The sequence below is a fragment of the Enhydra lutris genome, unplaced genomic scaffold (genome assembly GCF_002288905.1).
Source record: "Enhydra lutris kenyoni isolate GAN:26980312 unplaced genomic scaffold, ASM228890v2 scaffoldscaffold84, whole genome shotgun sequence".
Classification (NCBI taxonomy): Eukaryota; Metazoa; Chordata; class Mammalia; order Carnivora; family Mustelidae; genus Enhydra; species Enhydra lutris.
Window position 1 is genome coordinate 3439900 of NW_019154168.1, and position 14724 is coordinate 3454623.

The following is a 14724-nucleotide window of genomic DNA, read 5'->3' on the forward strand; positions in this document are numbered from 1 at the left end:
GGGCTCTCTGCTCAGCAGGGAGCCTGCTTCCCTTCCTCTCTCTCTGCCTGTCTCTCTGCCTACTTGTGATCTCTGTCTGTCAAATGAATAAATAAAATCTTAAAAAAAACCCAAAACACACAGTATATATACTCTTCAGGTAACATAGGATGGTTTCTTTGGAAATTATGCATAATTTATAATATATAAAATTTATATATATAGTATATATTATAAAATTTATAAATACTTTAAGTTATATATAATTTATATACATAAATTCAATTCTTAGAGATAAAAATGATGTCTGTTTTAGGATTTCTTTTTGTGGGGACCAATGGCCAAAAAGGGGCACTGTTTGCTTAAAAAAAAAACCAGGAATTTTCTTTTTTAAAAGATTTTATTTATTTGACAGAGATCACAAGTAGGCCTAGAGGAAGGGGGGGGGAGGGGGAGCAGGCTCCCCACTAAGCAGAGAGCCCAACGAGGGGCTCGATCCCAGGACCCCGGGATTATGACCCGAGCTGAAGGCAGAGGCTCCAACTGACTGAGCCACCCAGGCACCCCCCTTTTTTTTTTTTTAAGATTTTATTTATTTATTTATTTGAAAGAGAGACAGAGCCAGTGAGAAGGGTCGAGGGAGAGGGAGAAGCAGGCTCCACGATGAACAAGAAGCCCTACCAGGGGCCGGATCCCAAGACCTGAGATCATGACCTGAGCTAAAGGCAGACACTTAACTGACTAAACCACCCAGGCACCCCCAGGAATTTTTTAAAAATAAGTTTATCAGGGGTGCTTGGGTGGCTCAGTTGGTTAAGGTACTGCTTTTGGCTCGTGTCATGATCCCAGGGTCCTGAGATTGAGCCCCGAATCGGGCACCCTGATCAGCAGAGAGCCTGCTTCTCTCTCTCCCTCTGCCTGCCTCTCTAGCTGTGCTCTCTGTCAAATAAATAAATAAAATCTTATAAAAAAAAAAGTTTATCAGAATAAAACCAAGAAAATATTTTACCATCACTATTACTTTGTCTTATTTAATTATTAATGATAAGGAAATTTTTATATTCAGAGATAGATTAGCTAAAAGATCACACTAAGAATTTAATCTCAACAAAATATGTTTGCAAGTAAAATGAAACAAAGAAAAATTTTATGTGCTTACGGATAGAATCTGGAATAGCGGTACTGATTATCTGATAACAAAAAAATACATATATATTGTTATCAATGTGATAGTCCTTTGAATTAAGAGCCAAATAGCCTGTGTAAACACTCTCTTGGTCATGAAAGCCCACAGAGGAAAGAGATCTATATTCTAAACTGACAGACCTTCCTTGAGGCCTTTTCCATGGCACTAATGACATTCCACTTTTTAATAAATATTTTATCTCCACAACTATACTGTGGTCTCCTCAGAAGGAGGAAATATTTGTCATGCACCTACGTGTCCCTCAGTGCTTCAATAGTCCATCATTGTGTTTTAAGAGAATTCCGCTCTTCAACAAGCATTTGCTGTTGTGAATGAAAAAATAAACTAGAAAAGGTATTATCATAAAGTCATTATGATATTAGATACTAGTATAAACTTTGTGCTTAGTTGTATATTTATTTTACTGTTTATATTATTAAACTTGTATTTTAAGAAATATTTATTATTTTTTTATTTTTAGATTTTATTTATTTATTTGAGAGAGAGATAGAGAAGGGGCAGAAGCAGACTCCTCATGGGGCAGGAAGCCAGAGGATTCCTGGGATCATGACCTGAGCCAAAGGCAGATGTTTAACTGACTGAGCCACCCAAGCACCCCCAGAAATATTTTTAAAAATGAAAGAATAGGGATCATAGACCATTGCCATTTTCATTTGTTTCTATTCCACACCCCACCCTACCCTTCTTCACATAATCTCAGTGCAAAGGCTTGTCTTGCAAAGGTTAGGATAACAGTTTTGACATAGGTTTAAGTCAGATGTAGGTTTGGCTGATGTAACAGAGACCTATATAAGAATGACTGAGTCTAAACAGGCGTTTGGCTTTCTCTCATGTAACACTATGGAGATAGACAGTCAAGGGCCAGTAGGATTCTCTGTTCCATGAGGTCATCCAGGAACCAGGCATCATCATCATCTTCTTCTTCTTCTTCTTCTTCTTTTTTAAGATTTTATTTATTTATTTGACAGACAGAGCTCACAAGTAGGCAGAGAGGCAGGCAGAGAGAGAGGGGGAAGCAGGCTCCCTGCTGAGCAGGGAGCCTGATGTGGGGCTCGATCCCAGGACCCTGAGATCATGACCTGAGCTGAAGGCAGAGGCTTAACCCACTGAGCCACCCAGGCGCCCCGGGCATCTTCTATCCTATTACACTACCTCCTACTCTGGTCCATATGATCTAAGGCAGCTTGTAACCTTGATCATGTTTCAAGCAGTGGGTCAAAGTAAGAGGAATACCCTTTCTCTTTAAGGACATGTCTCAAAAGGTGTTCATATCACTTCTCATATCCCAGTGGCCAGTACTAATCACATGACAGTTACTTACAAGGGAGGTGAAGAACGTTGTCTTTACCCCCGCATAGCCTTAGGCTCAGTTAAAAACTGAGTAACAGGGGCACCTGAGTGGCTTAGATGGTTGAGTGCTTGACTCTTGGTTTCAGCTCAGGTCATGATCTCAGGGTCCTGGGATTTTCACTCAGCAGGGAGTCTGCTTATGGATTCTTTCTCTCTCTCTCCCTCTGCCCCTCTCCCTGCTTGCTTTCTCAAATAAATAAAAACAAACATAAAAACAAACACAGGGTAATCACATTGGGAGAGGGAACAATGGATACTGATGGACAACCAGTACTCACTGCTATACAAGATCACTGGAATTCCACATATCCGTGATAGAAAAGACTCAAATCATAGAAATTGTCTGGGATAACAGAATCTGGGTCCTTGTGTCATGGTTCCTTCCAGGCCTGCTTATACACTGTAAAGTCATCTTCCTCCTGATCTTCTCTTTTCCTTTCCCTGGGCAACTCAGGATACCTGCTTGCTACCCTTTCCTATTATTTCAACCAATCCTCTGACTCTTTTTTTTTTTTTAATTTTTTTAAAAAGATTTTATTTATTTATTTGTTAGAGAGAGAGAGAGAGAGAGAGAGAGAGAGCATGAGCACAGGCAGACAGAGTGGTAGGCAGAGGCAGAGGGAGAAGCAGGCTCCCTGCCGAGCAAGGAGCCCGATGTGGGACTCGATCCCAAGACGCTGGGATCATGACCTGAGCCGAAGGCAGCCGCTTAACCAACTGAGCCACCCAGGCGTCCCCAATCCTCTGACTCTTTCCAAATTATCTGATAGCTTACATTTGCAGGCACTTCTTTAGTTTGCATTGTAGACCTTTTATTCTGTAATCCTTGTTAGACTGATAGCTTAGGTCAGGGATTGTCTAATATTATTGTGTCTTCTGGATGAAATCTAGCCCACTACCAACCAATTTTTGTGAATAAAGTTTTATTAGAACACAGTCACACTATTTTGTCTCTGGCTATTTTCATGCTACAAGAGCAGAATGTTGTAGTTGGAAGAGACACTGTTAAGAGATATATTCGGCCTACAAAACCTAACATATTTACTATCTGGCCTTTATAGAAAAAGTTTACTGATTCCTGGGCTAGACTTGAAGACATTAATTTGGTTTGCATCGTAGATTTTTAAATTTTGTAATCCATATTTAATTGATGGTAGACGTCATATAAAACCTGATCTCTTTCTCTCTGGTCAACTCCACACACTCTACTCATTCCTATGTGGTTCAGGCTCCTAATATTCGTGCAGCTATTTCATGTTTCTCTGCCTTAGCCAAGGTTGTCATCTGGAAAACTCTTATTCAACCTTCAAGACCAGTATCAAAAATATGATCCTAACTCTAAAGTCCTTATTGACTTGTTCAGGCAAACAGATCAGTCCTTTCTGATGCCATCACTGTAGGCTGAATCAGATAATTTGAGATCCCAAAAAGTGGAGGCACCAAGAAACAGGAATGAGAAGACACTTAAAAACTGCTATCTGGGGCCACCCGGGTGGTTCAGTCGGTTAAGCGTCTGACTCTTGATCTCAGCTTAGGTCTTGATCTCAGGGTCATGAGTTCAAGCCTCTAATTGGGCTCCATTAAAAAAAAAAAAAATGCCTGACATTTTTAAGATAGCATCAAAGTAGTCACCATTACAAAAATCAGTACTTTGGTGCAATTCCTTCTAGCAACTTCATAGTTTAGTAACTTTTTTTTCTGTTTAACTACATGAGGGTTGGGGGGGTAAGTATCATAATCATTGCAGAGTTTAGGAAGTCTCAAGATCTTTTTTTTTTTTTTTTAAAGATTTTATTTATTTATTTGTCAGAGAGAGAGAGGGAGAGAGAGTGAGCACAGGCAGACAGAATGGCAGGCAGAGGCAGAGGGAGAAGCAGGCTCCCTGACGAGCAAGGAGCCCGATGTGGGACTCGATCCCAGGATGCTGGGATCATGACCTGAGCCGAAGGCAGCTGCTTAACCAACTGAGCCACCCAGGCGTCCCAGGAAGTCTCAAGATCTTAATCCAGACCTCTATTGCTACATGTAACACATAGCTTTTAATATGCAATTACATGGATGGCTATGAGTCTATTAACTGCCTTCCCTCCTGGGACTATACATTCTTTAAGACAGTGACCATATCTTTTGTCCTTAAAAAAAGTACATGGACTCATAGAAATATACTCTTGAAACACTGGTTAAATGAAATCAAACTGAATTGAATATGTTCCCTAGGTCTCTTATGATATTATTTCCTGATATAGAAACATATCCCTGGAGGAAATGTTCTTCATAATATCAGTATGGTTGAATTATTAATTTTAACAAGTGTTTTCAATGTTTAACTACTGAGTGCTTTAGTTCAGTATGTGAGATACTGGGGACATAGGACTTATTATTTCTCCCCCACCTCCCACAAGTACATCTCTAGAAATGGAAGCTAACATAATTTCCTGTAGGTAACACTGGGGCCAGACAAATTTTCCTATTAACCCTATATTAACCAATACTGAGACTAGGCATAGAACACTTAGCTGCTTGTGGGAAATACTCTTCTAGAAGATGAGACCCAATGAAAACAAGGCAAGACCCAAGTAAAAGACCTTCACTTTGTTGTGCCCCCAACAGACAGTCATTATGTCATAAACTCCACCTATCCCAACCAGTTTTCCACCATCCAAAACCCAGTCCAGACCCTAAAACCCTATGAACAGCCTTTCTCTAAACCTCCCATTTTGAGAAATTACTGAGGCTCTGTCAAGGTGGGTCTCTTTGTGGAGAGATGTAATAAATAGCTTTGCTTCATCAGTGGGTTTTTCTGATGGGGAATTGACAGTCAACTCGACCTCTCTTTAGGCTGCTGCTTCTTCCTACACTTCTTTCAGATAATTTGGTTTTCAAAAGTATCAAAGTATAAAATGTATTTGTAAGGCTGGGCCTGATTTTATTTTGTACACAGAAACAAGTCAGCACACAGAGGGATGTGGCTAAAGTTTTCAGGGTCAACTCTCTGATGTTCTTACGGATTTCATACTTAGGATCACAAATAAAACTTGGTTTGGTTAATTACAATAATCTTCGATTTTAGTTTCCCTTCTAAGCTGAAAAGTGAATATAAGCAAGAAAAAAAACCCCAATTTACTCATTTTTTCAACAGATATTTATTTAATGCCTTCTATGGGCCAGGAAGGCTCTGTTCTTGATGTTATATTATAGTTGAGGGGGATGGAAAATAAATAAACTAACCTATAGGAACTATATAGGGAATAAGAAGTGCTATTTAAACAATAGTCAGTTAGCAAATAGTAAATAGCTAAGCATTTTATAATGTTAGTAGCTTGGCTACTCAAGAGAAATGTCAACCCAGACGGCAGAAGTAGATTTTGTGTAGGGAGCTTCAGTACAAAGAACATTCAGAGCAGCTTTGGGACTGAAAGTGAGCATTGTCATCTCTTTGAAAAACAAACAAACAAAAAAACTGTGGCATTTGTACATAAAATATTTTACTGAACACTTCACTAATTAGAAATGGAGTATATGATGGATTCTAACTCCTGTCAATAAAGGCCAATAGTAGGGAAAAAACCCAAAAAACAAAACCCAGCATTTTCTTCACTGGGAGAGACTTGTACAGGGCATCCATTTGTCAGGAAATAAGCCAGAATGGCCCTCTGTGGAGGAAATAATTTCAAGTTAATTAATTAGACACTTAATTGGGAAAATTACCATATTGCATCTAGAAAATAAAATTAAAGTGATGCGTACATTTTCCCATTTGTTTGTTTTGTTTTGTTTCAAACTTCTGAGGTAAGCCTTTGATTTCCATATTTCAATGACTGGTGGAAGGGCATGGGTAAACCATAAACAGTAATGAGCCAGGCTAATAGTACAAATTCCCACAGAAACGGCCTCTGGGTTAATGAATACACACAGGATACCTTGGCAGACTTTCAAAAATACCTAATACTGGCCTAAATTAACCTCCTGAGTAAATTAGTCTACCACATGCAGGGATGGGAGACTACAGCCTCCTGTCTGTGCAGAGAGCAGAGAGGATTTGTAGGAATAGGGAATAATGACCACTTTAAATATGTAAACTGGGGTGCCTGGGTGGCTCAGTGGGTTGAGCCTCTGCCTTCGGCTCGGGTCATGATCTCAGGGCCATGGGATCGAGTCCCGCATCGGGCTCTCTGCTCAGTGGGGAGCCTGCTTCCTCCTCTCTCTCTGCCTGCCTCTCTGCCTACTTGTGATTTCTGCCTGTCAAATAAATAAATAATCTTAAAAAAAAAATAAAAAAAAAATATGTGAACTGCAAGTACATTTGCTTCAAATCCTCTGCAACCAGGGTTGCTGGTAACCAAAAACAAAACAAAACAAAACAAAACAAAACAAAAACCTTCTTTAGAAGTTCTGAGCATACTTGAAAAATTCTTCTCAGTATGATTTCCTTCACCGTGAGCTCATTGACCCCAGCCAAGCTGACACCAGGGATGTTTACAATACTGTCAAGCCTCAGTACACAAACACCCTGAGTTGGTGCTTAAAAGGGAAGGACTGAGGTAAAACCAGAGGGGACATCCTGGTAAACCTTTCTAAGGGTCTAAAACCACCCATGGTACTCCCGGGCAGACATCTTGTTCCCCGAACACTCCAAAGCTGTTGGAAGTGGCAGTGATCAGAAATCAAATTTCAATTGTGTCAATACATGCATTTTTTTTTTCCTTCTGGATTCTCTCTTTCTCTTCTTAATCCTTGTATCTGTCAAAACCCAAAATAGTTTTGTATAGAGATATGAGCTTTGGAAGGGAGTCAAAGTAGAAGCATACATTTGGGCTGGCCTCTAAGCTTACCTACTAATTTACATACTTTTGTTACTTACGGTAACAAACCACAATGCAAACCAATCAGGAAAATAAAGCAATTAAGCTGCCAAACCATCACTACCAAAAAAAATTATTTAAGTGTAGACATGCAATGTTTTTGGTTACATTACTGCTGAAAAAAAAAAAAAAAACCAGAAATAGCTTTCTCTTATATTTTATTCTTATTTATTTGATTTCATAATTCCTCTCCAAGTATGATTTAAAAGCAATTTACAGAAAGAGAGAGAGAAAGACAGACAGAGAGAAGGGATTCCTTTTAATGAGAAGTTGTCAGGTTAAATGGATTATAATACATTCCACTTCCACCTAAAATACGTTAACACAGAGCTAAAGGATCAACTAAGATTCTGCGTCTTATCCAATAAAACTTTCTTGTAAATCATCCTTCTAGGTTTGCCTTTTAAATGTCAGCTGAAATAGGAGGGGTGGGAAATTCAGCACATACATATTGTAGGAAGATTAAGGCGAATTTTGACACGTTCCTTTCTGAGAAATAAAAAGAAGATTTAACCTTAGTGGTCAGAAGATGTGGCTCCAACTGGAGTGTAGCCAAAAAATTTCTTGAACCTTACCTGGTTCTGCTTTAATGTGGACACGAGTTTCTGCAACGTGATATTTTCTTCTTCCAGCTCAGTGTAGTCCTGAAGGAGGCGGGCCTCTCGGAATTTGTATTCTCGGATTTCATCCTTCATCCGTATTCTCTGTAGCTCCACCATCTCATTGTTCTGAAACAACAGAATAAACAGTCAATATAAAACTTTCTTATTCTAGAGTTAATAATGTGCAGATCTCTTGGTGGTTAAAGATAATAAAACACCTCATAGAATGGAAGTCAGGACCACCTTCTTTTGAATGGCAATGTAGTGACATCTGTCAAAACTTTTTAAAGCACATACATGAGACCCAGCAATTCTACATCTAAAAATCACTCTAAAGTATATTTTCATAGAGGTAAATAAAAGAGAGAAATAAATCCTGTATATTTACACAAAGAATTGGAAACAGTCTAAATGTTTGCTATCAGGGAAACAAAGAAATAATCACGCATCCATTGAATTGAGCATTATAAAATTATGTAAAAGAATGAGAAAAAATGAGGAGGTTTATGTATTAAAAGAGAAATATAGCTACAGCATATTATGAAATATAAAAGAAAATTATAGATTAGTATGCAGATAGTACCAACTTTCCATAGTCCGGAGGGTGTGGGGGAGTGTCCAACCACAGGTTCCCCAATAAACCACATGGTCTGACCTGCCTTTGTTCAGCCCTTGGTCACTCGCTTCAGCCTCAGTAGCTTTCCTTGTGCTCCCTGACCTCGCTGGACTTGCCAGCTCACTCCTGCCTTGAGGCTTTGCACTTTGCACTTCCCCTCCCAGAACTCTCTGCCTCCAGATCAGGGGTTCTTAACCTCATTTGCATGATGGCTCTCTTTGACAACATGCTGAAGGTGATGAGGATCTTGTCAGGATAGTATTTTAAAGGGAAGTGAAAGGGTTCAGAGCATGTCACCCCGAAATATGCCCCTTTGACATACTGGTTATTTTGAGCTTCAGGCCCTTGGGAAATAGGAGATGCAGGAAGGGCTCTCTGCCCTCCTCCTTTCTACCTAAAAGCAGGACACAAAATTGCCCCTAAAAAAGTGCTCTCCCTGTACCAGAAGAGAAGAATTATCTTAGCAGCAGACACTGGGAGTTGGCACCAAAATGCACTTGTACAAACAAACATATTAAAATAACCCTGATCTTCCATTAGTTTCTCCATACATTTCCTAGTCACTGTCCTACAACTTACAGCCCCTAGCCTAATTTATCATATTTTGTCACATCCCCACAATTCATCATTCTTTGTGTAAAAAAGGCATAAAAGTTTTGGGGCCTAATGGTTTCTTTGGGTCCTTATTTTCCTGCTAAAGACTCCTGTGTACACGTAAAACAATTAAATACATTTGTATGCCTTCTTGTTTATCTGTCTTATCTCAGTTTAATTCTTTGGCCCAGCCAAATTTTCCTCACTTGTAGTGCAAAAGACAGGATTACAAAGGAAAGGATACCGATTCTATTAGAATTAAGTTAATACAATATTTAAAAAATTATGATATGGTAATCAGGTAGTTTATCATAGTAATGGTCCTAAATTAATTACACTTCCCTGTGGAGTCTCCTCTCAAACTGACTCTGAGTGGGCCTCTGACTTGCTGTGATCCACAGAAGGCGGTAGAAGTGAGGAGGACTCTTGAACCTTGGCCTCAAGAGGCCTGGCCACCCTTGCTCTCTTGGAACACTGCCACGAAATGATGAACCCAGGCCAGCCTGCTGGAGCCACGTGGCCCAGCCCAGAGTCAGCACCAGCAGCTTATGGGAGTGAAGCTTGATGGGCTGTTTGGCTCAGTTGAGTGACCGGTGACAGCAGCCATGGGAGTGACCCCAGGCAAGTCCATAAGAACTGCCCAGCTGAGTACAACCCAAACAACTGGTCCACAGAGTCATGGGGTATTGTATGAAGGCTCCGTGTGTTCGCTGATTACGTAGGAGTACATAACCAATACTATAATTATGTGTGCTTCTTGATTTACACAATGTATTGATCAGATTTAGTGGCAGATCTAAGAAATACCATAATTTCAAAGCAACGACAGTATTTCAAAATACCTGCAAGAACTGAGATGTGGTATGAAAATACTGATCACAAAGTCACAGGCGATGCTAATACTGCTGAGGTATTCAAATAGGATACATTCCAATGGAAGAAAATGTTAAATTTCAGTCAGTCTAGCAAAAACAGAAATGGAATTATTTTTCCCAACCAAACATCCCGCCAGGTTTCCTGAATTCTATCCATAGACTCTTAGGACCCAGGTCAAAAAACTCTTCTGCTTCTACTTGTCATTTAGATCTCAACTCAAAAGTCATCTTCTTAGAGTGGCCTTCCCTGAACATCTAGGATGAGACAGCTCCCTGGCCTTCATCCTACATGACTTACTTTATATATCAGCATTTATCATATGGTAGATAGTCAAAAAATCACTGTTAAAAGAACAGCACTAACCATTACTTGAAACCATTTATCTACCTTTTTTGCATTTATTAAATTTCCTGTTTGATTTGAACATAATGAGCCCTTTTGTATTGTTATTCAATGTGTCCCTAATACCTGGCAAATTACAGCAATACAAATGGTTAACACAAAATTTAAAGAAGAATATTATTGCTGGGATGATGGCTTTTGTCTTGTATTGTTTTAGAGTGAAGAACAAAGGGAGAATTACACACTTTGAAATAAAACATACCTAGACCTGTGAAATAACTAGACCTGTTATAATTCTTCTTCACTACATAGTCCAGCAACTTGGAGGCAGAAATGTTACTTTATTCCCTAATCCTTAGATAATACATTGAGCATATGTGTGCAATAAATGAAAAGAATGAAAAATAGAGTTTGGTATAAAGCCAAATTACAAGCTTTCATTAAATTCTTTTATTTTGCAGAAACATGAAACCTTAATATAATAATTTTTTATTTCTTGAAAAACTTACCATTAACTAAGTGATATATATTTATTTAGTTTTCTGTATTTACCTGCATAAAGATATGAAGAAACCCGACAAACTGGATGCCAGCCATTGATACAAAATTATAAAGAAAAATGTTAAGATACAAGAGATTCTATAAAATGTGAATGTATACATTGTAAAAAATGTAATGACCAGAAGCCTAGCTTGCACACATTGAGAATTAACCATAAAATCTTATATAGTGAGACAGTAAATGTCAAACAGATTTAAGGCCACAGCAAAGCTAATGAGGATCACTAACAAGTCATAAAAGAGCTAAGGAAAACTACTGATGCTAATTAAGGAAAAGCAAGAGTGTAGCTGAGAGACTGGTTAAGTTGAAAGACTAGCTAACAACGAAACAGACATAAGGACCAAAGGAAGAAAACCCGTCTTATGAATTTTGCTAGAAGTCCTTGTTTTTTGAACTGCCAAAGATTCCATTCTATGGCAATGTTCTTTGCTTCCATAAAAAATTTTAAAGATTACTCCTGTTGTTTTTTGTGCCACTCATCATCATAAATATATCTATGACAACTTCTTCCTGGGATAAGATGGTGCTGAGCTCTACTAAAAACCCCCATGAAGAATAATGGGAGTGAGAAAAACAAAGCAGGTGAGAAAGGGGAGAAATAGGTACAACCAGGGAATGCTTTAGCTTTTCACCTCCAGAGCCCTGGCCTCCAGCTGCTCCTCAGGAAGATCAGATGAACCTGAGACATTTGGGGCAGGCTATCCTCATTGTTTGCACTAGCGGCGTTCTTAGTTTTAATTGCTATTTAAAGGATTTCTTTATGTGGAAATAATAAATTCTATTATTGGCAAGAAAGAAATAAAAACATCTGTTACCACACAAAAGTAATGTATAAAAAGGAATGCCTCCCAGTTCTATAGCTTAGTCCTTTATAAATTAATTATATTTATTGTCACGTTGGGTCTTAATAATAGCTTGTGCAAGATGGGCGACAGACCCTCTAGTTTACTTATCTGTAAAATGAGTACCCTAATACTTAACATTTTGTGGTAATTGTGAGGATTTGATGATGTCACATGGGGACAAGAGCAGAGATGCCAGACACACAGATAATTTACCATAACACAACAGGACAAGTGCTGTTAGAGGTTCATACCACAAGGCTGAGAGATCAGTTACTCCTGGATGAGTCAGCAAAAGCTTTACAAAGGACGTTACATTTGAGCAGAACCTTGAAGGACAAGGGGAGTTAACATGATTGATAAGGAGGACAGACTTTCCAGTCAGAAGTAAACTTCTGAAACAAAAGCAGAGTCATATTTGTATTGAGGGCAGTGTTAAAATACTCAATAGTCAAATTGGGCATTTCCTTGGGGGATCAGCAAAGAGCACTAACAGAGAGACAGTAAGAGAAATTCAAAAAATCTAGAAAATAGCCTATTTTCAGCTTATGTCTGAGTTCCACATTATTCCGTTCAATAAAATTAAATTAATTACAGACTAATGTTAATCTATGGGGTAGGAAAAGAAACAAGATGTTTTTAGTGCTTAGAACCTTTAAAGTTCTTAACTGGGGGTTCCTGGGTGGTTGAGGTCATGATCCCAGGGTCCTGGGATAGAACCCCACATTAGGCTCCCTGCTCAGCGGGAAACCTGCTTCTCCCTCTCCCACTCCCCCTGCTTGTGTTACCTCTCTCTCTGTGTGTCTCTCTCTGTCAAATAAATAAATAAAATCTTTAAAGTTCTTAACTGTGCTGTGGTTTAGAAAATAGTGCCATTTGGTGTTGTTGGAACAAAGTAACTTGAGACGATTTTGCAGGAAATTCAATGTTAAAATAATTTGGAGAATCATCAAAGTCTTTCACACAAAGCAGCCATGTGATCAGATCTATGCTTTGGCAAGTGACCCTGCTGAGAGCAGGGAGGGTGGGCTGTAAGAAGAAAGCGCCCCAGAAAATGGGCTGAGCAGCCATTCCAAGAGCCCACAGTGAGGGAGACAGGGAATGCTGAAGGACATTGCAGTTAGAATGACTGACTTAAGAAATGAAGAAAAAAACAAAGAGTAAGGATAAAAGTGCCTAAACCAAGCTGTAAGAAGAAAAGACATCTACAACAAAGTGAATGCAAGGGTTAGTGATGTGGCTTATAAACAATTTTAAGTAGCATTAATTTGGATAGTCAAAGTGGGAACTTCTGATCTGTGAGTGGAGTAAAGGAAGACAGCTGCACTGGTCCAAGGGGAGGACGCTGGAGAGGGGAGTGGTCGGGGTATTTCTTACTTCCCTCCCAGAGAATTGCCGCTGCCAGGCAATTTGCTTATTTTATTTTTCTTCACTTGGCAAAAATGAACACTTCTCTTGTTGGTGAGGAGGAGTGAACCATTGTTCTATTTGCCTCTCCCCAGCCAAGAATTCTCTGCCCTGGGGCCAAGAATGCCTGGCTTAGGGTAGTTTAGGGGTGTGGGACAGAGAGGGAAAGGAGTGACACTTTAACCCAAGGGAGCCTGCTGATATTGATGCTTGCACTGCCCAAACTCCCCATGCCCTAGGATAAGCACACACTTCATATGAGGACGCCACGAGTGCAAGGCTCTGAGTTTCTCTTTTGCAAGGAAAGGAGAAGGATGAGGCTCATGGATGACATATCCATGGGACAGGTCCTGACCCCTCAGTTCCTCAGCCTTAGCTCGGGTGATCTGCTCTTCTATCCCACATCAACCACTCACTCTGTGATGTTGTCACCGATAATCATACTGCCTAGTCTTCCAAATCATCTCCAGTTCTCCTAACCCAGCCACTCTTCCACCTTTGACCACCAATTTGCTCATTATCTATGACCTTGGGTCTTCACTTCCCTCCTCATCCAGCTTCAATCCCACTGTTGTCACACACTGTCTTACAAACACATTTAACTCCCTTGCATCCCTCTCTCTTGATCATAAAGCCCAACTCTGCCTTGCATACCCAAAGCTAAATATGCTCAAAGCTAAACTCCAACACTTACTAACCTTGGTGAAGTTTATTTACTTCTCCCTGTCTCCTTCTTTTCCTGTAAGGGGAACCACTTCTGGAGGATTGCTTTGTAGATTCGAATGGTGTCTGGTAGGAGGAATCAACTAAAAAACCAAAAAAGTCCTGACTCTCTCAAATTCAAACAGGCTTTAAACACTAGTGGTCATACTCTGTGTCCACAATGTAGTTAAGTTTCCTGCTTCTCTCTTTTCCTTTTATCAGTTTCTCCTTCCCTCCTAAGAATCTTGCCTCACATTTCCTTGGTGGTGGTAGTATGGGGAGAAGGAAGGGAAGAACGAAGGTGTAGCTCCTATTCCCATTCTCATTTTTATTAATTTCTTCCAATCTACTCTACATAGTTTAAAGATAATAAATCCTGCCTTAAAACAAGCAAACCTTGACCTTTCTATCTGTATTTCTTTTTCTATACCCATGAGCATTCTCAGATGTTTGTCTTCAGTCCATTCTTATGAACACTGAACCTGATCTTGTCAAAGTCATCAATGATTTGCATGTTGCCACTGAATTCAGCACCTGTGTTTTCCTTTAACTCCATGTCTTCAACAGCATTTACCACTCACTCCTTTTTGAAACACGTTCTCCTGTGGGCTTTCCGTACATCTAAACTAATCTCACCGGTTGCTTTGTTGCAGTCCCTTCTGACTTGCTCCCCTTCCTTCTCTGCTCAACCTCTAAATGTTGACTATTCTAAACCGATACTGAGCCCCTCCCTTTTTGGCTACTCACTCCCCAAAGGAAACCTTGTCCAAGTCTTCGGCTTTCA

General features: G+C 39.6%; 1 protein-coding gene across 4 annotated transcripts in view; it reads right to left on the bottom strand.

Moving 5' to 3' along the window:
- LOC111161327 (BICD cargo adaptor 1) overlaps positions 1-14724 on the bottom strand; it is a 219944-nt gene that overhangs the window by 51197 nt on the left and 154023 nt on the right. For all 4 annotated transcript variants that reach the window (XM_022524926.1, XM_022524924.1, XM_022524925.1 and 1 more), the window contains exon 3: positions 7974-8126. In XM_022524926.1, coding sequence (XP_022380634.1) covers positions 7974-8126 — 153 coding nt within the window. The remainder of the gene's footprint in view (positions 1-7973; positions 8127-14724) is intronic.